The 23,214-nt window shown below is 39.9% G+C and overlaps 1 protein-coding gene and 1 long non-coding RNA gene across 9 annotated transcripts in view; one reads left to right on the top strand and one right to left on the bottom strand.

Moving 5' to 3' along the window:
- Nucleotides 1-23,214, bottom strand: part of LOC139767381 (uncharacterized) — a 332,929-nt gene that overhangs the window by 217,277 nt on the left and 92,438 nt on the right. The gene's annotated exons all lie outside the window — the stretch shown is intronic.
- LOC139767314 (solute carrier family 15 member 1) overlaps nucleotides 1-23,214 on the top strand; it is a 141,309-nt gene that overhangs the window by 50,505 nt on the left and 67,590 nt on the right. For all 8 annotated transcript variants that reach the window (XM_071696613.1, XM_071696631.1, XM_071696620.1 and 5 more), the window contains 5 exons: nucleotides 2,084-2,162; nucleotides 5,512-5,653; nucleotides 8,750-8,845; nucleotides 17,251-17,394; nucleotides 19,243-19,370. In XM_071696613.1, the coding sequence (XP_071552714.1) occupies nucleotides 2,084-2,162; nucleotides 5,512-5,653; nucleotides 8,750-8,845; nucleotides 17,251-17,394; nucleotides 19,243-19,370 (589 nt within the window). The remainder of the gene's footprint in view (nucleotides 1-2,083; nucleotides 2,163-5,511; nucleotides 5,654-8,749; nucleotides 8,846-17,250; nucleotides 17,395-19,242; nucleotides 19,371-23,214) is intronic.

Raw genomic sequence — 23,214 nt, 5'->3', positions numbered from 1 at the left:
TAATATATGGATGATTTACCAATAAAGTGGTTGAATGCAGTCCCATAGATACGGTTAAGAACATAAATATATTTCTCTTCAAGCCCACACGTATTTGCGCCGCCTTAGCCACACTGACAGTTTGGAAGTTTTTCTGTCAATTGTATACATGCCTTGCAACTTTTACCAAACTAATCTGTGAGTTTCTGATATTTTCCAGCATCACAAATCACTCCGAAAGGACTCAATGCTTTGTTGTTGTTTGAATTCCTTTGTGTTCCCATTTATGATTCTTACATTTGCTTTTGATATAAGTTGTTAGCAATGACCTTAACTAAAGTCCAAAAAGACCACTCACTGGATGAAGAGGAGAGGATATTGCACTTACTTAGAATAAAAGAACAATTCGCCTCCCGGATAACGTGCGTGCAGTCGTACGGGCAGTGATAATTGCTGAATGGGGAATTGGAGGATGGAGAGTTTTCCGAGCTCGATATAACTGATCCCTCGCCTGAATGGCCTCAGAACAGGACTGATTGAACCATGGATTGGAGGAAGTGGTCGTCTTGGAGGAGGAGGGTATGAATGCTTCCAGTCCGCAATATCAGAAGCATCACCTCACAAGAGATAGTAATTTACACAAGGAAAGTCAGACAAGAATATCGTAAGTTACTCCAGTCTGCTTCGTAGAGGTGCCAATTATTGCTTTTAAAAGGGGCTACTGGAGGGGGGAGGTGTCGTTACAATAGATACATTTACAAGAGTGTGGTCAGATGAATGAACCCACTGGGGTTGGGAGGGACATTGTATAGCTAAAGCGTGAAGAAACAGAACAGAATAACAATAGTGTGGTCACAGCGGTCAGGAATATGCGTCGGGTAGGAGAAAATATTCTCTAGATCATTGAGAATAGAGAAAGTGAGGGATTCAATCCCGCCGACCATCCGTAAGGGAGGATGTCAACCATTCCCTAAGTTAACGTTGAAATCCCCCTCGGTCGAGAATCTCGGCAGCCAGACAACGTCAGTGTTTGGAATACAGGCTTCCTCGAGACGTGCCACTGGTGTGTTGACGTTGGAATAAACACAAATACCGTCTTTGAACCAGAATCATAAGTAGAGATTATTATTGGATATGAAAAAGTGACATGAGAGAACATTAATAGACAACTGGGTCTCAGGGAGAAGTAAGATATTAGAAAAGGTTCTAGACAGATGGTGTTCAAAAGAGGAGAGGTTACTAAAAAGACCGCGAATGTTGGTGCGAGGAATAGAAAAAGAGGCAGGTCTATCTGAGAGGGAAAGGTCGTGGGAGAGGCCGTTACTACTACTGCCAGAGCCCTCCCTCTCATTGGCAGTAGAGTCAGGCAGGAACCCGGGGATTCTTAGCTCCCTCTGTTGCCGGGGACTAGGAGCCATATGTTTGTTGGACTATATCAAGATTAAACTTAAAAGAAATCATACAGATAAGAGATGGCAAGAGAACTTCTGAGAAGAAAATAAGTGAGATTTGAGCAAGTGTACGGTGATTGTAAGGAGATAGCAGGACTAGCCCGGTAGTCCAGTTTTGATGAGACAAAGTAAGACCAGCAATTCTGGCATGGTGGGTGTTACGATGGTTCCGGGCACCACTTTAACGTTCCTAAGTATCCCAGGTCTTACAAGATGTTCGGATTTGTACGATTCTCTCTCTCTCTCTCTCTCTCTCTCTCTCTCTCTCTCTCTCTCTCTCTCTCTCTCTCTCTCTCTCCACCAGGAATAATGAATATATCATGCATGTTACACTGGGCATAAATTCACTGTCTTGTTAATTCGCTTCTGCGAAGCAGAGGAAAAACTATTCTGCTACACTCGGTGTCTACGTTCGTGTCTTTGTGCGCATGTGCATCAACATCGGAGTTCAATTTTCAACTACCATATGAAGTACGATCATGTTACTTAATATTCAGAGGTTTATTGCCATGCAAGTGCTATTGGAAGCAGGTTCGCCCTGACCAACAGTCACGCCTCAGAGGTGACCTTTGTAACTGGTCATTAACTATGCTATTTCGTTAAGATTTCTTAAACATGGAGGTAAATAACCACTTGTTTCATTCCTTCCACAGAAAGTGAAATACCCTAGCTCAGTCTTCTTCATCATCGGCAATGAGTTCTGCGAAAGGTTTTCCTACTATGGCATGAAAGGTAAGTTATTCAATAACATTCAGTAAAATCCCTGATATATTTTCTTTTAAATTTTCTCATTAAGCGACCGAAGCATATATTTTTCTTTCAAGTCTTTTCATTAAGCGACGGAAGCAACCCTCTCACAGTGTTACCTGACACACTGTTGCCATGTTTTATTCTTATTACACTGTGTCATGTTTGTATAATCAAAAAAATCTATTTCACTGCCTTCCTCTTATGTTGTTATTCTGTCCTTTCAACAGAAAGTTTTTTTTTTTTTTCCTAATGTTGAAGGCTCTAGTCACGGGCAGAAGTCCACATTAAGGCCGGACCTATATTGAAATATAGGGAGAATTATGAAAGGAGAAAATAGGAAAGGCTAAGGAAAGTATTTAGGAATTTTGGTGGAAGTGAAAAACCTGTCTTTTAAAATGTGCCAGGTCATAGATATTGAGAAAGACACGAGAAGGCAGACAGTTCCAAAGCCTCGAGGTGTACGGAAAGAAAAAAAGGTATCAAAAGGGCCCACCCTTGAGTTGCCGACGGCCACACAGTAATCTTGTGACGCGGTAGCTTGCCGAGATTTGCCTGGTCTAGCTAGTGTTGGGGGGGTGGGGGCACACAAGCAGCCAGCTCTCGGGAGCAGAAACCAGAGTAATACCCATGGAAGAGGAAAAGTGAACCGACATTGCTGCGTAAGGCAAGTGGGTCAAGCTTGGAAGTTAGCCTGGGACAGTTTATAAGTCAGACCGCTTTCGGCTCAACTCTGTCAAATAAGGATGCAAAGCTAGAACCACACCAGATGCAAGAACAGTACTCCATACAAGGGCCAATCAATCTTTTGTATAAACGGAGCAACTGTTCAGAAGCAAAGAAGTTTCGACATTTAAACAGGACACCCAGTTTCTTACAGGCAGACTTAGCTATTCCCGTAATGTGGGGTTTCCAAGAAAGAGTGGATGTTACAATTATGCCAAGTATGTTCATTGAGTTAAGAGGTGAAATTACCGAACCGTCAGAGGGGAGACGAGAGTTGTGAGGAGTTTTCGATTGAGAGATGGATAGAAACTGGGTCTCGGAGGCATTAAACTTAACCAGATTTCGTCTACCCAACTGAGATATCATGTCCGAATTTTCTAAGGAAGCTGTGTCAAGACGAGGTGCAGATTGAGTGAGAGAAGAATGACCGGAAATGAATGATGTGGAGGAATGCAGTGTTTGAATCGTCAGCGTATGAGTGTATTTATTTGTGAAGGAAAGGAAATCGTTGAAAAAAAGGGAGAAAAAGTGTAAGGGACAGGACAGAACCTTGAGGGACACAGCTATTGTTGAAGGGGGGAGGGGAGAGGCTGATCTATAAACAACCACAGAGATAGATAAGCCAGAGAGGAAGCTAGATATGAAGGAGCAAAGTGAGGGAGGGAAGCCAGAAGAGAGGAGCTTAGAAATGAGACCCTGATGCCTCAACCTTTCAAAAGCTTTAGATATGTAGACGCCAACTTCAAACGACTCTCTAAAATCTTTCAGACATTAGTAAGATAGGAAAAAATATCACCACTGGATCTCGCCTTGCGAAAGTTATGCTGGTGATCAGAGAGAAGACTGCGAGTTTCGAGGTGTCTAAGGATATGGAAGACTGGAAATGGTAGATGTCAAAGCAATACGACGATAGTTAGAGGGGTCAGAACAGTCACCCTGCTTAAGGATGGGACATATCAATGCACGTTTCCAAGCAAGTACAGGTGCAAGTTCAGGGGCGGCTGTAGAATTATCATGTCTCACTCGCGGTCTAAATTGTCTAGTGGATAAGGAAGAGAAACAGGCGGGAAAGACATAGAGAATAGTTTTCATAGATCAGGCGCCTGCAGTCGAAGTGTCTTGAGTCGATAAAGAATGTTAAGACAATCGGTGGAATATTTAAAGATGGCACTGATACGTTCCTTCCGACTTACATAGTTTGTCAATCATCTTAAAATTTCACCGAGAAACTTGGTGGGATGAAGAACTAGTGACAGTAGGGTACGAGACACTGCAGGAGACGAGCCCGATTTGCTTGACTTAAGTTTTTGCTTGGCTGATGCGGATGGTAATGCTTCAGTAGTGGATGATATTGTCGGGAGGACTTTGGCCAACGCTGATCCCTTTGGCAGAGTCGTCGACGTGCTCTCAACGAGCACATGTGTGTACCAGTGCATCATTTATATGGATGAGGAAACACAAGGGTCCCATCCTTGTGATCTGTGGGGGCAACACAGGTGAAGCACCGGAAGGTGATGGCTCATCGGAAGCGCAGAGACTAACGACGCTCCTCTGCAACTCAATGTAGATGGCTTCATTGGTGATTATGCTACGGCTGCCTCGGCGAGATTATCGAAGGTGAACTACAGAGGTCTTGCGTTCCTCTTCATTACGGTAGCTAAACCCAGGAAGCTGAGAAGGCAGTAATGGTAGAGGAGGTCCTATATTATCAGTCTATGTATGTCAAGTAAACAAATCTTTCACAGAGTAGGCTGGGGATCGCGATGATAGCGATGGGTCGTATCCAAGATTTTGTGGGCTTATTGACTTAGGTATTGAGCAAACATGTGGGGTTTTCTGGTCAGCGGGACACCGATTACAGAAGACCAATGGTGATAGAGAGGAAGGGCTTGGCTAGCTTGAGAGATATCATTCTTGTTGTTTTACAGATAAGACAGTGGATATAATGGAGCGCTTTACCTTAAGGCTGTGTGTGTAAAGACCTAATTATTTCAAATTCATGTACTGAGTTGTGTTAATGAGACTAGAACGTGGACTGCAAAGAAAATGACGTCAGGATGGAGGAGTCTCAGGCTTAGTGGTGGTGGTTTCATTGTTAATAAGTTGAGATGCCCAACTCATTGAATGTGACTACCACAGGGAAAGGGGGGAGTATGATTGTTCAGACCGCTCAGCCCGTTCAATTTACCGTACCCCAGGATGATGCAGGACTGTTTCAGGTGTTGTGGCGTCGTAGGGTAATATGACGCGCGCGGCGCGTATTTGGCTAATAACATTTAACGGAGAGTCTGGTAAACATTAGTGTTGTGGTAGTAGAAGACCAGGTCTCTCGTTGCGCCGTAAATCTTTATAAACCCCTTGAGCAGGAATGTACGACCGATGGGTAATGTGGTCTGGTCTTTGATCTATTCACGAAGGGTCGGGTCAGAAACCAGGTCATCATATCCGCAAGTCATATATTCGTGCTTATGGGGTTACTAACATATGAGCAGATCCTGTGCATTAGCCAGGGTGTCACTAGCTCCAGTGCACATATAATATCAAAGCCAAGATTTATAATTGCATACAATAGCTAATACCATGTCTATTTTTTTTCTTTTCCTTGCAGCTATCTTAACGTTGTACCTTCACTATCAGCTCCACTATAGTGAAGATGACTCGACGGTCATCTACCACGTATGGTCTATGCTCTGCTACTTCACCCCGGTCCTGGGCGCCATCCTCGCTGACACTGTCCTGGGACGCTTCAGGTACTCGAGCGAATGTACGGCTATACTTGTACAGGCTTTACCAGTGTACAGCCTACCGAGTGCAGCGCAAGGGACACTGATGGTGTGTGTGGAGAGTTAGTGGGGCGTGGTGCTGCCAGTGAAGTATAGTGTGGTGGCATGTAGAGAGGGTGGATTTTAGTTAAGCGTGGTGTGTTGTGTGAGGATAATCGTGGGGTAGGAGGTATCATGAAGCATGGGGTTCTTATACGGATCCGGCAGGGTAATTACAGTCCGGAACTGCTGACTTGTCCCGGAGAGCTGTAGGTAGCGCTTCTACATCCCAGCGTGGCTCCACCAGCTTAGTGTCCGAAATGTGTCAAAAATGGTGGCATCCAGAGACACACCCACCCTATCTATCTTTCTATTTATTTGTCTATCTATCTATCTATCTATCTATCTATCTATCTATCTATCTATCTATCGAGAGAGAGAGAGAGAGAGAGTCATAAAAATGCCCCTCCCATTTACATGGGGCATATAAATACCATTCACATACGCATGTTCCACAAGTAAACCTAACGCCAAAACCACATCCTATTGAAGCATACATTCTCCACGACAATACGAGAGAAACATAATAACCTGATCTTCCGCAACTTCAATAAATCCAGCAATAATACAAGCGGCTCCACAGGGACGACACGTGAAACTTCCCCATGTAAACATGTCTTTATCCAACCAGTCATCTGAGAGGCTACCCCTGCTCAGTCAGTAAGCAGGTGATCTGCTAGAAAAACATGGAAACTCCTGTCTCTGCCGTCTCTCTTACAATGTAATCTAACTAATTTACTTGTCAAGGAGGTCGTAAACTTCTTGATTACTCATAAACTATAAAAGAACCGTTACCACTTCATGGTCACGCTGCACCACATCTTCAGTGTGCTCTCGAGTCGCTATGGAAAACGAAGGGATCATTTGAACAAGAGAGCAAATAGTTGCGAAACAAAAATGCTTCAGGTATTGGAATTACGTAGCGTACAGTCATATCAAAGGTCTTCCTATTCGTCACATACAACCAAACATCCAAAATATGGGTCAAGATCGTACATTCCCTCAACCAGAGATAAACAAACTACTTAGAGTATGACGTGACAACCCCGTGAGCACGACGAACTCAAAATGTGTTAAGCAAGCTAACTTTGTTGGCCGACAGACGACTTCACGGAGCAATATTGTCTTCTTGAGTACAGCAACTGATGAAGGTCAGTTGATCCAAATCTCATCTCCCAGATAAGATGTTTCTCCCATTGTCAATATCCCGCGGCAGCCCTACCCAGTAACCGTCACCGTGTAAAATTACTTTGTGTGGTAACAGCCCTCACTCAAACGATGTTTATCCAAGACTCAGCACTTGCAAAAACCAGTTAGAGCGGCTGACCCCGTTAGCTTCTACCCACACGACCCACGAAGCTACATAAGCCAGACAAGCTCTCTCCCTCCATGTTCAACATACCCTTCAATTCGTAGCTTAAGGTGGAGAACACATGCGCACCTCAACCATAAACATTATCTACATACATCATGAAAAAGTAAAGACGAAGGAAATTAAGAGTTATGAGGTACTGATTTACTATGATTAAATGAACCCCCCTACAACATTCTACCTTGACATCAAGAGTCCTTAAGTTATTCCGAGGGCAATTCATATCTCCGATAACATCTTTATTTAACAAGTCATTAACCAAGAGTGAAATAACATAAGACTGGAATCTGGTAACTGTTATATATATATATATATATATATATATATATATATATATATATATATATATATATATATATATATATATATATATATATATATATATATATACTTAATCGCTGTTTTCCACGTCAGCAAGGTAGCACCAGGAAACAGACGAAGACTGGCCCATCCACTCACACATATAAATAAACGCCCATACATGCAAATATACAAACATAAATATATCAACATATACATACACATACATGTACATATATACACCCTCTTCTGCTCTCTCAACCACACACTATATTTCCACATATCTCTCTTACCCTTCCATTACTTATTCTATCAAACCACCTCACACCATATATTGTCCTCAAACATTTCCAACACATCCACCCTCCTCCGTACAACCCTATCTACAGTCCATACCTCGGAACCATATAACATCGTTGGAACCACTATTCCTTCAAACATACCCATCTTTGCTCTCCGAGATAACGTTCTCTCTCTCCACACATTTTTCATCGTTCCCAGAACCTTCGTCCCCTCCTCCACCCTGTGACACAACCGCTTCCACGGTTCATTCGTTGCTAAGTCCACTCCCAGATATCAGTCACACTTCACTTCCTCCAATTTTTCTCCATTCAAATTTACATCCCAACTAACTTGTCCTTAAACCCTGCTGAACCTAATAACCTTGCTCTTATTCACATTTACTCTCAACTTTCTCCTTCACACACTTTTTCCTAACTCAGTCACCAACTTCTGCAGTTTCTCACTCGAATAAATTTTCCTGAAAACAGTGATACGTTGGTAACTTCTACGGAGAACAAAACACAAAAAATTCAAGAAAAGTCACAAGCAGTTAATGAGATTACTTCTTTAAAAACGACTGGTGATCATTTACTTTCCTTGTGTTGCCCTACATATGGTTTAATTATTCTAACTTAAGAGGGAAAGTCTTATAATCATTACAATTCTAACTTAACTGGTGGAGAATTTCGAACATATTCAATTTTCCATGCAAAATCAGCTGGTTGGCAAAATTTTGTTCAAAAATAACCAAGTAGACCCAACCCAGCAGATTTTACGAAGCACAGAAATAAAAAAAAGAATAAGTACTAATCTAGAATTTTGCGACCATTTTCCTTCTATAAGGCGATGGAAAGTAATCGATTACCAAGTCCTGCATAATTCATACACAACAAGATAGCAATGAGTAGTGACATTACGCTGGTTTATTAATATTCATCTTTGTTTCCATTCTTGTTACAATTGTTGGATACTTTATCAAACCTATTAAATTGTTTACCTGTGAATAATAGATACTTTTTTAAACTATTATAATAATATTCTATATCAATAAACAATACTTCTTCTGCCAGGACGATATTCTACATCTCCATCGTGTACGTTTTGGGAAACTCAGTTCTGTCCCTGGCCGCCATCCCACCGATATTTCCTGATCTTGGCCCAAAGATGTAAGTACATAAACTTGTCCCTGTTACTTGTGCGTCACGTACCTGTGTTGGTAATGAACAACTTCCCATTACTACTTTACTTCCTGTACAATTCCTGTCCTGCCGTCAGCAGAACTGCTTATTTGTAGTGTTTATCACGCCGATAAAGTTAATATGTCGGCATAGGTAGGTCAAATGTAATTATGTTGATTTTGTATATTTCACGTTGCAATGTTTTATTACATAATAAAAATATCTTCAACTTTAGGGTTGCACTGAGAGAGAGAGAGAGAGAGAGAGAGAGAGAGAGAGAGAGAGAGAGAGAGAGAGAGAGAGAGAGAGAGAGAGAGAGAGAGAGATTCTCCGTTGAGATTACCGAAATGTAATTGATCTAATTGTTTTAAATACAATTTCCCTGTACATTAAGACGGGATGATCGCTCTCCAATGTCCCCATTGAACTAGCGAAGTTAAAACTGATGTTTTAATGATCAGAACTGATAACTGTATAAATAGCAGTGTTTACAAAGAATCTATGATATATAACTGATAAAGAAAGTAATAGATGAAAAATAAAGGATATTTAACTACGTTAGCCTAATACCATTTAACTCACCAGTGCCGACTCTTGGGCAAAATGGCTATTGGGTTGCTTACTTACCACATGTTGAGCTTCCTGTGAACATGAACTCATGCTATATTAGTCTTACTGCTGTGGGGGCAATACAGCATTAGCCTCTCATTAACCTGGTGTTTCAGCAGATTTTATCTGACCGCTTGTGGCTGTGACTAGGCAGACAGAGGGGTCAGGAAACATGGGGAAACAACAGAACTTCAATGGGTGATTAGAGAGGTGATGTAATTCAAATGAGCTGGTGCGTGTAGTGCAGGGATATAAGTAAGAAGAGTCAGTGAACATTGACTGAAATAGCGTTAGAGTTCCATATAAGCAAACCAGCTTAAGACGACGATCGAATACAATTATGTAAATTTTGAACAGAAATGGAATGTAAGCCTCAGATAGGAAATATTTGGTACCAGTTACTGATTACTATATCTAAATACATTGTAATTCTTGGAATCAGTTACAGTGCAAACAAATTATATGCAAACAAACTTTATGTCAAATACTTAGGTGAATTGAGATAAAAGTTTGAATTTCGGTAACAAAGTATAGAATACTTGAATGGAAAATTATCCCAGACGGTTACAAACAACTAGGTATTCTTAATCTGTATCGGATTACGTATCAGTGAGGCCCGTACTATTTTGAGGAGGGACACCTGCACCGACTGCCAAAAACAATTAATTTTGATTTTCAAAACTGTATTATGATGTACAGTCTTATTATCCTTTTCTCAAACTTTAGTAATAGTTGAGAAACATGCATTTACATCAGAAACAAATAAAAATCATTAAAGGAATGGTCATACATCTATTTTACCATTTTTTCTCTCTAAAACTTATACACAGAAAGAAACTAAAATTTCATATATGATTTTCTCTTATATTTTCCGCCAGGCACATAAAGAAAAAAAATCATACACCGGTAATTGATAAAATAATTCATCCCAGCACTACTATCCCAGCACTATTCCTCTCAAGAATGTAAATCTAAATGGGAAAAATAGTGCTATACATATACTAGATGGGAAAATAGTGTTATACCTACACTAGAGATGTGGGGAAAAATATAGTGACTAACCTACATGCAACCGATCATTGACACTGACCCAGCCCCGCCCGGTCCATGCTCGAATGATATACGGCCCTAAATGTGTGCGCTGCCGGCAGAAGTGGACACGTACATTACATTCAACTAATCATCACAATTGATCACATGTTTCATTCAGCTGATTAATACAGTTGGTCACGATAAAAAAAAACCCTACTGATGTAAAACTTCGTAAGTTCAATTCTTCTGAGTCTAATGAAAAAACACTCAAGAGCCGGACTTGGCCCGCGAGCCGCCACTTTAATAGACCTGCTCTAAACTCATTTTTTTTTTTTTTTAACAAATTGACTCTCGGCTGTCGAGGTCACTGACCGCGGTGTCATCACGCGCTTGGCGTGATCACACAGCAAAAGTGTAATATATATAAGTGTGCTTATATGTAGATGGGTTTGAATCATACAGTTAACCGCCAAGTATTTTTGACGTCGAAGATTCGTCAGGTAGTATGACAGCGGCAACTATATAACTTGTATTGGGCACAACCCTTCAATAAGATGCTTAGCTTTTGTCATGTTTATATTGCTATTCGTCATGGATGCATAAAAATTTGGATAAAGGTCTTTGAGGAAGCGGACTTCTCACAAACCACAGTACATTCATCGTCATACAGCTCAGGAGAATGGATGGGTTCACCAGAAAACATTATTCGTTATCATATCTCATGCAGGGAGGTGGAAAGCTCACGTTAAACGAAAATAGCCACAGGGCGATGGAAAGCCCACGTCAAACGAAAATTACCACATGCAATGTCGTTATCAGAACAGTTGTTATAAGGCAAAGGCAAGCTCACCGTATAAATGCAGATAACCACACATGTATAATCTTAAAGCAATAATCGCAGTCACCGGTCACCTGGCCTAAAAATGGAAAGATAGCACCGCATACACTAAGATTCACTTCACATCAATAAGTCATATTATCATTATTATTATCATTATTATTAAAATTATCATTATTTCATAACATTGTCGTTTCCGCGTTAGCGCCAAGAACAGATGTGGCCTTTCTTCGTTCGTTTCCTGGCTCTCCTTCGCTAAGCATATGGTGACGATGCTGTTTCCTGTGTGGCGGGATAGCGCCAGCAATGGATGAAGGCAAGCATATATATATATATATATATATATATATATATATATATATATATATATATATCCTCTCCTCCCGTTTTACTTTTTCCAAAAGGAGCAGATAAGGGGGCCAAGTGAGGATGTTCCCTCTGAGGCTAAGTCGTCTGTTCTTAACGGTACCTTGCTAACGCGGGAAATGGCGAATATGTATGAAAAAAGAATAATATATATATATATATATTTTTTTTTTTTTTTTTTTTTTTTTTTTTTTTTTATACTTTGTCGCTGTCTCCCGCGTTTGCGAGGTAGCGCAAGGAAACAGACGAAAGAAATGGCCCCCCCCCCCCATACACATGTACATACACACGTCCACACACGCAAATATACATACCTACACAGCTTTCCATGGTTTACCCCAGACGCTTCACATGCCTTGCTTCAATCCACTGACAGCACGTCAACCCCTGTATACCACATGACTCCAATTCACTCTATTTCTTGCCCTCCTTTCACCCTCCTGCATGTTCAGGCCCCGATCACACAAAATCTTTTTCACTCCATCTTTCCACCTCCAATTTGGTCTCCCTCTTCTCCTCGTTCCCTCCACCTCCGACACATATATCCTCTTGGTCAATCTCTCCTCACTCATTCTCTCCATGTGCCCAAACCATTTCAAAACACCCTCTTCTGCTCTCTCAACCACGCTCTTTTTATTTCCACACATCTCTCTTACCCTTACGTTACTTACTCGCTCAAACCACCTCACACCACACATTGTCCTCAAACATCTCATTTCCAGCACATCCATCCTCCTGCGCACATCTCTATCCATAGCCCACGCCTCGCAACCATACAGCATTGTTGGTACCACTATTCCCTCAAACATACCCATTTTTGCTTTCCGAGATAATGTTCTCGACTTCCACACATTTTTCAAGGCTCCCAAAATTTTCGCCCCCTCCCCCACCCTATGATCCACTTCCGCTTCCATGGTTCCATCCGCTGACAGATCCACTCCCAGATATCTAAAACACTTCACTTCCTCCAGTTTTTCTCCATTCAAACTCACCTCCCAATTGACTTGACCCTCACCCCTACTGTACCTAATAACCTTGCTCTTATTCACATTTACTCTCAACTTTCTTCTTCCACACACTTTACCAAACTCAGTCACCAGCTTCTGCAGTTTCTCACATGAATCAGCCACCAGCGCTGTATCATCAGCGAACAACAATTGACTCACTTCCCAAGCTCTCTCATCCCCAACAGACTTCATACTTGCCCCTCTTTCCAGGACTCTTGCATTTACCTCCTTTACAACCCCATCCATAAACAAATTAAACAACCATGGAGACATCACACACCCCTGCCGCAAACCTACATCCACTGAGAACCAATCACTTTCCTCTCTTCCTACACGTACACATGCCTTACATCCTCGATAAAAACTTTTCACTGCTTCTAACAACTTGCCTCCCACACCATATATTCTTAATACCTTCCACAGAGCATCTCTATCAACTCTATCATATGCCTTCTCCAGATCCATAAATGCTACATACAAATCCCTTTGCTTTTCTAAGTATTTCTCACATACATTCTTCAAAGCAAACACCTGATCCACACATCCTCTACCACTTCTGAAACCGCACTGCTCTTCCCCAATCTGATGCTCTGTACATGCCTTCACCCTCTCAATCAATACCCTCCCATATAATTTACCAGGAATACTCAACAAACTTATACCTCTGTAATTTGAGCACTCACTCTTATCCCCTTTGCCTTTGTACAATGGCACTATGCACGCATTCCGCCAATCCTCAGGCACCTCACCATGAGTCATACATACATTAAATAACCTTACCAACCAGTCAACAATACAGTCACCCCCTTTCTTAATAAATTCCACTGCAATACCATCCAAACCTGCTGCCTTGCCGGCTTTCATCTTCCGCAAAGCTTTTACTACCTCTTCTCTGTTTACCAAATCATTTTCCCTAACCCTCTCACTTTGCACACCACCTCGACCAAAACACCCTATATCTGCCACTCTGTCATCAGACACATTCAACAAACCTTCAAAATACTCATTCCATCTCCTTCTCACATCACCGCTACTTGTTATCACCTCCCCATTTACGCCCTTCACTGAAGTTCCCATTTGCTCCCTTGTCTTACGCACCCTATTTACCTCCTTCCAGAACATCTTTTTATTCTCCCTAAAATTTACTGATAGTCTCTCACCCCAACTCTCATTTGCCCTTTTTTTCACCTCTTGCACCTTTCTCTTGACCTCCTGTCTCTTTCTTTTATACTTCTCCCACTCAATTGCATTTTTTCCCTGCAAAAATCGTCCAAATGCCTCTCTCTTCTCTTTCACTAATACTCTTACTTCTTCATCCCACCACACACTACCCTTTCTAAACAGCCCACCTCCCACTCTTCTCATGCCACAAGCATCTTTTGCGCAATCCATCACTGATTCCCTAAATACATCCCATTCCTCCCCGACTCCCCTTACTTCCATTGTTCTCACCTTTTTCCATTCTGTACACAGTCTCTCCTGGTACTTCCCCACACAGGTCTCCTTCCCAAGCTCACTTACTCTCACCACCTTCTTCACCCCAACATTCACTCCTCTTTTCTGAAAACCCATACTAATCTTCACCTTAGCCTCCACAAGATAATGATCAGACATCCCTCCAGTTGCACCTCTCAGCACATTAACATCCAAAAGTCTCTCTTTCGCACGCCTGTCAATTAACACGTAATCCAATAACGCTCTCTGGCCATCTCTCCTACTTACATAAGTATACTTATGTATATCTCGCTTTTTAAACCAGGTATTCCCAATCATCAGTCCTTTTTCAGCACATAAATCTACAAGCTCTTCACCATTTCCATTTACAACACTGAACACCCCATGCATACCAATTATTCCCTCAACTGCCACATTACTCACCTTTGCATTCAAATCACCCATCACTATAACCCGGTCTCGTGCATCAAAACCGCTAACACACTCATTTAGCTGCTCCCAAAACACTTGCCTCTCATGATCTTTCTTCTCATGCCCAGGTGCATATGCACCAATAATCACCCACCTCTCTCCATCAACTTTCAATTTTACCCATATTAATCGAGAATTTACTTTCTTACATTCTATCACATACTCCCACAACTCCTGTTTCAGGAGTATTGCTACTCCTTCCCTTGCTCTTGTCCTCTCACTAACCCCTGACTTCACTCCCCAGACATTTCCAAACCACTCTTCCCCTTTACCCTTGAGCTTCGTTTCACTCAGAGCCAAAACATCCAGGTTCCTTTCCTCAAACATACTACCTATCTCTCCTTTTTTCACATCTTGGTTACATCCACACACATTTAGGCACCCCACTCTGAGCCTTCGAGGAGGATGATCACTCCCCGCGTGACTCCTTCTTCTGTTTCCCATTTTAGAAAGTTAATACAAGGAGGGGAGGATTTCCGGCCCCCCGCTCCCGTCCCCTCTAGTCGCTTTCTACGACACGCGAGGAATACGTGGGAAGTATTCTTTCACCCCTATCCCCAGGGATAATATACATATATATATACATATACACACACACACACACACACACACATATGCACATACACACACACACACACACATACATATATATACATATGAAAAATGTAAGAACAATTTAGAAACAAACTTTTAGCTTGAAATGAATGAAAAAAAAATGAATGAATGTCACATAATGGTTCAACCTCTGGCTATGGAAAAGGAAATGTACAATTTATTCACACAAACGTCAATAGCAGTTCTCATCAATTTCACCACTGTGTCAGTAAGCTTCAATGTCTAAGCTACATTTTTCTCCAACTTCACTATTTTCTTGTCAAAAACACCATGCATGAAAACTATCACTCCATTAACACAACTATAAACATTTACTTCCCCTTTAAAAGTTCTGGGGAAGTCTGTCTCGATACACTGCGGCGAGGCGACGCGACGCTGACACAATCACTGTCACAATATCACTATATATATATATATATATCACAATACATACACACATACATATATATATACATATATATATATATACATACATATATATATATATATATATGCATGCATGCATGTATGTATGTAATCTATTTTCCAATTCATTTTATCTCTGTACGCTTCCCAGTATATTGGCCCCTACATATATATATATATATATATATATATATATATATATATATATATATATATATATATATATATATATATATATATGTGTGTGTGTGTGTGTGTGTGTGTGTGTGTGTAAGGCGAAAGTTTAGAGTAAATGTGAATAAGAGGAAGGTTATTACGTTCAGTAAGGTTGAGGTACAAGTTAACTGGGAAGTAAGTTTAAATGGAGAAAAACTGGAGGAAGTGAAGTGCTTTAGATATCTGGGAGTGGACTTAGCAGCGGATGGAACCATGGAAGCAGAAGTGAGTCACAGGGTGGGGGAGGGGGCGAAGGTTCTGGAAGCGTTGAAGAGTGTGTCGAAGGCGAGATCGTTATATGGGAGAGCAAAAATGGGTATGTTTGAAGGAGTAGTGGTTCCAACAATGTAACATAGTTGCGAGGCATGGGTTATAGATAGGGTTGTGCGGAGGAGGGTGGATGTGTAGGAAATTAAATGTTTGAGGACAATATGTGGTGTGAGGTGGTTTGATCAAGTAAGTAATGAAAGAGTAAGAGAGATGTCTGGTAGTAAAAAGAGTGTGGCTGAGAGAGCAGAGGAGGGTGTATTGAAATGGTTAGGACACATGGAGAGAAAGAGTGAGGAAAGATTGACAAAGGTGGAGGGAACAATGAGAAGCGGAGACCAAACTGGAGGTGGAAGAATGGAGTAAAAAAGATTTTGAGAAATCGGGGCCTGAAAGTACAGGAGGGTGAAAGCCGTACAAGGAATAGTGAATTGGAACGACGTGGTATACTGGGGTCGACGTGCTGTTAATGGATTGAACCAGGGGATGTGAAGCGTCTTGGGTAAACCATGCAAAGGTCTATGGGGCCTAAATGTGGAAAGGGAGCTGTGGTTTCGGTGCATTACACAAGACAGCTAGAGACTGAGTGTGAATGAATGTGGCCTTTTTCGTCTTTTCCTGGCGTTACCTCGCTGGAGGGGGAGGGGGTGATGCTTTCATGTGTGGCGGGGTGGTGATGGGAATGGATGACGGCAGCAAGTATGAATATGTACATGTGTATATAAGTATATATCGGTATGTATATGCATGTATACGTTGAAATGTATGTGTATGTATATGGGCGTTTATGTATATTCATGTGTATGTGTGTGGGTTGAGCCATTCCTCGTCTGTTTCCTTGCGCTACCTTGCTAACGCGGTAGACGGCGATTAAGTATATAATAAATATATATATATATATATATATATATATATATATATATATATATATATATATATATATATATATATGTGTGTGTGTGTGTGTGTGTGTGTGTGTGTGAGCAAATAAGCGGGCGGGTCTTTCTTCAATCTGTTTCCTGGCGATACCTCGCTAACGCGGGAAACAGCGGTCGAGCATAGTAATAATGCATGTAAGACATGAGTTTAAGTAGGAAATATCTTCTCTTCAGAGTGATATCCCTCATTGGACTCTTCCTGATAGCCCTTGGGACAGGGGGCATCAAACCTTGTGTGTCAGCCTTTGGTGGAGACCAGTTTGTCCTTCCTCAGCAAGAACGGCAGCTGACGCAGTTTTTCTCCATTTTCTACTTCAGGTAATATTTCTAATATTTTGGTATAGGGTGAGAGCAGATGAATCAAGGGCAATGTAATGGGGGTGAAAGGGATAAATATTCGAATTACTAAAGAAAAAAAAAACTAAAACATCAAATGGACTTACAGAACCTTAGCTGAGGCCTTTTAATATTCAGCGCCGACGCAGTTTAGTCCAAGTGTACCTCAGATGTAGCTCATTGCGAATGGAAATTGAAGCTTCATCTTCATCTACTGTTTTCTAGAGTCACTCTTCATGGTCTGTTGATGTGTAATCATGATTGGTCTGTTCTCATCTGAGCCACATAAAATCTTGTTAGTCTACACTGTGATGTCTTCCCATCATAGTTATCTTTGGCTAACTGCCCTCGGCTGGTTGATAAGGTCTGGTATATATATATATATATATATATATATATATATATATATATATATATATATATATATATATATATATATATATATATATATATATATATATATATATATATATATATATATATATATATATATATATATATATATATATATATATATATGTACACGTCTCTAGTCAGTAAAGGAGGCATAGGATTATCCAAATGCCGAAAGGAAAATTTGGCCCCCAATCTGAGGTTTAACCATACTGAGTGCCTGCAGCTGTTATGGGGATCCTTACTACTTTGCATCCACCTGGGTTAAATTTCACTAACTTACGAGAACAACTTTGAAGTCTGTTTAGGTCTCCTTGTAAGCTACTGCAATCCTCCTCGTTTTTTTATGTCCCTCGTGACTTTTACATCATCTACAGGAGTCCATACCATCAGGCAAATCAATTACTTACACCATGAAGAGTGTAGGTCCCTTCTTTGTCTATTCCTGGTGTTACCTCACTAAAGCAGAAAACAACGATCAAGAATGAAAGAAGAAATATACATATACTTATACACACTGGACTGGCCTAAGCTAGAGCCAGATATGTGTATGTGTTGCTGTTCACCATTTGCAAGTGGTTACAGCTTGAACAAAGCTGTATCACTGTCAATGGATAGAAAGGAGTATCATCTCATCTAGGACCTTTTCATTCAAAATGAGTCTATTATTTCTCTGCTCCTATTTGAAAAGCAGCATCAGAGCAGCAGGAGTCACATAAAAGGGGTCCTGGAGCAGTATGAAAATCATAATAAACTTTGGTGTTCAGGAAAGGTATCTTAATGGAAAATAGGATTTCAGAATTCACTGACTCAGAGATGAGGATACATTTTCAAAGTGAGGTTGATGGGTGACAGGCCACAATGACAAAACTTAATGCAAACTTACTGTGAAAGACAGATCAAGTTTTGAAACTTTGAATTATAAAATAGATATTTGTAAGGTGGATGCTGCACTGATATTTGCTGACATAGATGGTTTAATTCATTTCAGTGTGTGAATGTGAAACATGAGGTTATAACATATGAATTATAATCAGAGCTTAGACATTTAAGTTAGATTTTGTAAAGCAAATGTATATTTGTGAGGATAAGTAGAGTGAAGAGTGATGAATTCAGAAGGAAACTTCTTAAAAAGCAAGTAACGGATAAAGTAAGAGGTAGCTTTTTAGTAGTATGGCTCTGTAGAAGGGGCTTAAATGAATTTCGGTCATGTGTACAAAAATACTCAAAGTACGACAGAGGAACAGCATAAGGGATGAGCAGCACTGGAATGGAGGTGTGTGTAGTAATATGTATTCATGGTGCTCTTTAAAAAATGTGCATAAATTGTCTTGTTATAGAAATATAAATGCCATTGCAACATTGGATAGAAAGGTTTATTAAGTACTCCTCAAAAATATCAAGCAATTTCACTGTAATTTTAAATTTTCTCTGCAGTATCAATGCTGGCTCACTCATTTCCACCTTCCTGACACCAGTTCTGAGAGATGATGTCCAGTGTTTTGGAGATGATTGTTATGCCCTTGCCTTTGGAGTTCCAGCAGTTTTGATGTTTGTTGCCCTCTGTAAGTATTTTTAATGGTGCAAACACACATTTTTAACATAAGTTTTCTTCTCAACAGGATTTAGCCAGTGAGTCAGGGAAATAAGGAAGCCCAGTTCTCTTTGGGATAATAATTAGGCAAAATTCCAGTCATATCCTATGCTTTACTCACCATTTCTTTCTAAAGGCAGGATCTCAACAAATCTCTGATTATCACTGTTTTCCCTGAGGCCAAGCACCCACACCTTGAATCTAAAGCTGTCATGTAACCAAACAAATGCATACTTTATACTACATTCATGCCTAACCAAAAAGTATACAGCTGAGGCTGATATATTTTCCTTTCTCTCCTTTTCCTTTTAGTACTTTTGTTCCATCCCCTCAATTTTGCTTGTAAAGTCCTTCAAAGTTCTCAGTAATATGTTTATTTCTAACTTTTATTGGTTATCATACAAGACAGCAGTATTCTGTCTCTTGTAAAGAAAGTTCTCAAAATCATATCACTCATCACTTGATTATCTTCTCAATATGCTTTGAAATTTAATTTCTTGTTTATGATGACACACTAATCTTTTACTTTGACTCACTTTCTATCAATTTCCCTGTTAGACCTATGGCACTACCAATGACTCCTTCCTTGTCCCATACAGTATTTTTTTTTTAAATTCATCTTCATTGAATTTCATTAGGTTCACTTCTGCCCATTTGTAAATTGTGGCTTGTCATTTCACATCCCCATTTGATCAGTTTCCTTACTATGCTTTCCTTTATTTTGATATCAAACTGAGGGATCCATTATTAGTGCCATATAAGGGCCCAACAGGGTAAATGATAGAAAGTGGTTCAAATGTAAAAGATTTGGGTGCTACTATAAATGACAAATTAGATTTCAGAGACCACACTGAGAAGATAGCACTGAAAGTCAAGTGATGAGTGGTAGGATCCTTAGAACTATCTCTAAAAGAGGTAGAAACCTATTGATGAAAATGTTTAATGTGTACATAAGAAGGAAAACTGAATACTACTGTACTGCATGGTCACAAACAAAGCAATTAGAAATAAACATATTAGAAAGAATTCAGATGCACTTCACAAATGAAATCAACGAGATATAGACTACTAAAAGTCTGAAAGAACTGCAACTCTATAGCCTAGAAAGAAGATGAGAAAGATATATGATAATCTGTGCATGGCAACACATTCTTGGTATAAATAAAGATGTTAAATGTGAAAACCTCTCAAAAGGGAAGATAGAGAGCTGTTAGCCTTAAAGAATGCTATGGAACATACTGAAAATATATCAGACAATAATATATGACAGCCTAGCCAGGAAACAAGAACAGTGACGAATTGTACTGCATAGAGAAATAAGAAACATTCATGGAACAACCACTGGAACATTAAGAAGGAAACTTGACACATGGTTGAAATCATTCCCAGGTGATTTAAGACTCAATTATTATGTAATGCAGGTGGCAGCTGAAGAGAACATGCTTATATATCATCCAAGATGAGTGGTGAGCACACTAAAACTGTCCTGCTATTTTGGCTGAATCATATCGCAGGTACTCTCTCTCTCTCTCAAGATTTAATTTTCATTCTTTAGTGTGTTTTCACCCTGTGATTAATGATCAGGGTACATTTTATATCTCTTTAATGTTTTATTCTCTCCATACATTAGAGCTTTTGCTGCAGCAATATCTATGTTGTACTGACATTGTAACAATACAGAAAAGATTAGCTTCACCATTATACAAGGATAGCATGCAAGCACAGTTAGCATTCATAATGAATCACCTCAGACTTGGTGAAGTTGAAAGCTATGATTTTGATGTTAGCCTATAAGCAAGCAGAGTCCAAATTGTAGTCAGTAAACTAATCTCTTCAACTTCTTTTCTGTAAGGATACTGTTTAGAAATGACAACAGGATAAAAAAAGTCAACTCTGTCATATATTTGATGATGAGAACGAGAAAGAGCAAAGGGCTTAATAACAGACCCCTGGGGAACACCACTGCAGACAAGCATTGTGCAGAAATGTTACCATCTACACAGATAGTCTGACACTGCCCTGTGATGGTCATTCTTTGACCTGTTTTCCTTTTCATTCATTTCTCTTTTAGACCAATCAAACCTACATAGACAATGTAATGATGCCTTGTGATGGTCATTCTTTGACTTGTTTTCCTTTTCATTCATTTCTCTTTCAGACCAGTCATATTGTTAATGGTTACCCTTTGGATTATTCACTCCATGAACATCTTTATTTGAGGATCCTTCTATTCTTTAATTAGTCTGTGTGTTTTCAAATGATGGGCATGGATTTATTTCGATTTTTCTATTTTCCATTCATTTCTTACCTTAAGCTTCTTTTGTCTCATCCCATTAACATCTTCTTTCAGTGTTTTTATTATCATGATTCATAATTTAGCATGATCTCCCTCTGTATGTTTTCAAATGATGGGCATAGATTTATCTTAGTATTTCTATTTTCCGTTCATTTCTTACCTTAAGTATAGTCAAACTGCTTCTGTCTCATCCCATTAACATCTTGTTTCAGTGTTTTTATTATGATGATTCTTAATCTAGCATGATTGCTCTCCTGTTTATTCATTTTTCCTGCTTTGTCCAACTAGTTTTGTTTATTCTAAGGACATAGAATTGGTATGTATTTTAAATGATGAAAATTTGTTTTTCTGTGCACCAGAGCTCTTGCATGGATACAACAATGGAATCATTTACTCAACAGTTTCTACACACATATTATGGGAGACAAAAAAAAAAAGAGTGTGAATTAAGTACATGTGTATATATGTATATGTCTGTATGTATACATATATGTAAGTTGAAATGTATAGGTATGTATATGTGCACGTGTGGACATGTATGTATATACATGTGTATGTGGGTGGGTTGTGCCTTTCTTTCGTCTGTTTCCTTGCACTACCTCGCTAACGTGGGGGACAGCAACAAAGTATAATATATATATAAAAATTGATAAAAAAAAGAGCATAACAAGTGTGCTTCCCATGGTCAATGTATTAACGGTGAAGTTTGTTACTACTGATTAAGAGAAGTTTGTCTCTCTACTTACCCTCTCTCATTGTAGAGGATAGCCAGAATGCACTTTCCTAAGGTATGCAGAGCTCAGCCACACATAGTTTAATACATAACCCAAATAGGAGATAATTCTGATACATTTATGAATCTGACCACAACTGGAGAAGGCAAGATCATAATTGACTAATCTCATCTATGACGGCGGAAACCCACAGTGCAACAGGTATTGTCCACATACAGCAATGGAATCATTTACTCAACAGTTTCTTTACCCATTATCATTTATGGAAGACAGAAAAAACAAAACATGACAGATGTGCTTCCCAAGGTCTATGTATCAGCCTATTCAGCTGTGAAGTTTGTCACTCATGGATTTAGAAGAGTTTGTCTCTACACAAATTCTCTCATTGTAGAGGATAGCCAGAATAGACTCCTTTCTCATGTAGAGGATAGCCAGAATACACTCTTAATTGATAAAACCTGGCAAAGGCTGTGTAGAGCTCAGCCACACAAAGTGTAGTATGTAACTCACGCATTCCTTTACAAGTCATAGAAGTCAACTAAAGGGGATGGGAGTGGGGGGCTAGAAACCCTCCCTTCCTTTTATTTTAACTTTCTAAAAGGGGAAACAGAAGAAGGAGTCACGCAGGGAGTGCTAATCCTCCTTGAAGGCTCAGATTGGGGTGTCTAAATGTGTGTGGATGTAACCAAGATGAGAAAAAAGGAGAGATAGGTAGTATGTTTGAGGAAAGGAACCTAGATGTGGTGAGTGATGAGAGTAAGTGAGCTTGGGAAGCAGACTTGTGT

The sequence above is a fragment of the Panulirus ornatus genome, chromosome 4 (assembly GCF_036320965.1).
Source record: "Panulirus ornatus isolate Po-2019 chromosome 4, ASM3632096v1, whole genome shotgun sequence".
In the NCBI taxonomy this organism is placed as follows: domain Eukaryota; kingdom Metazoa; phylum Arthropoda; class Malacostraca; order Decapoda; family Palinuridae; genus Panulirus; species Panulirus ornatus.
This window is presented reverse-complemented; position numbering and strand designations above follow the sequence as displayed.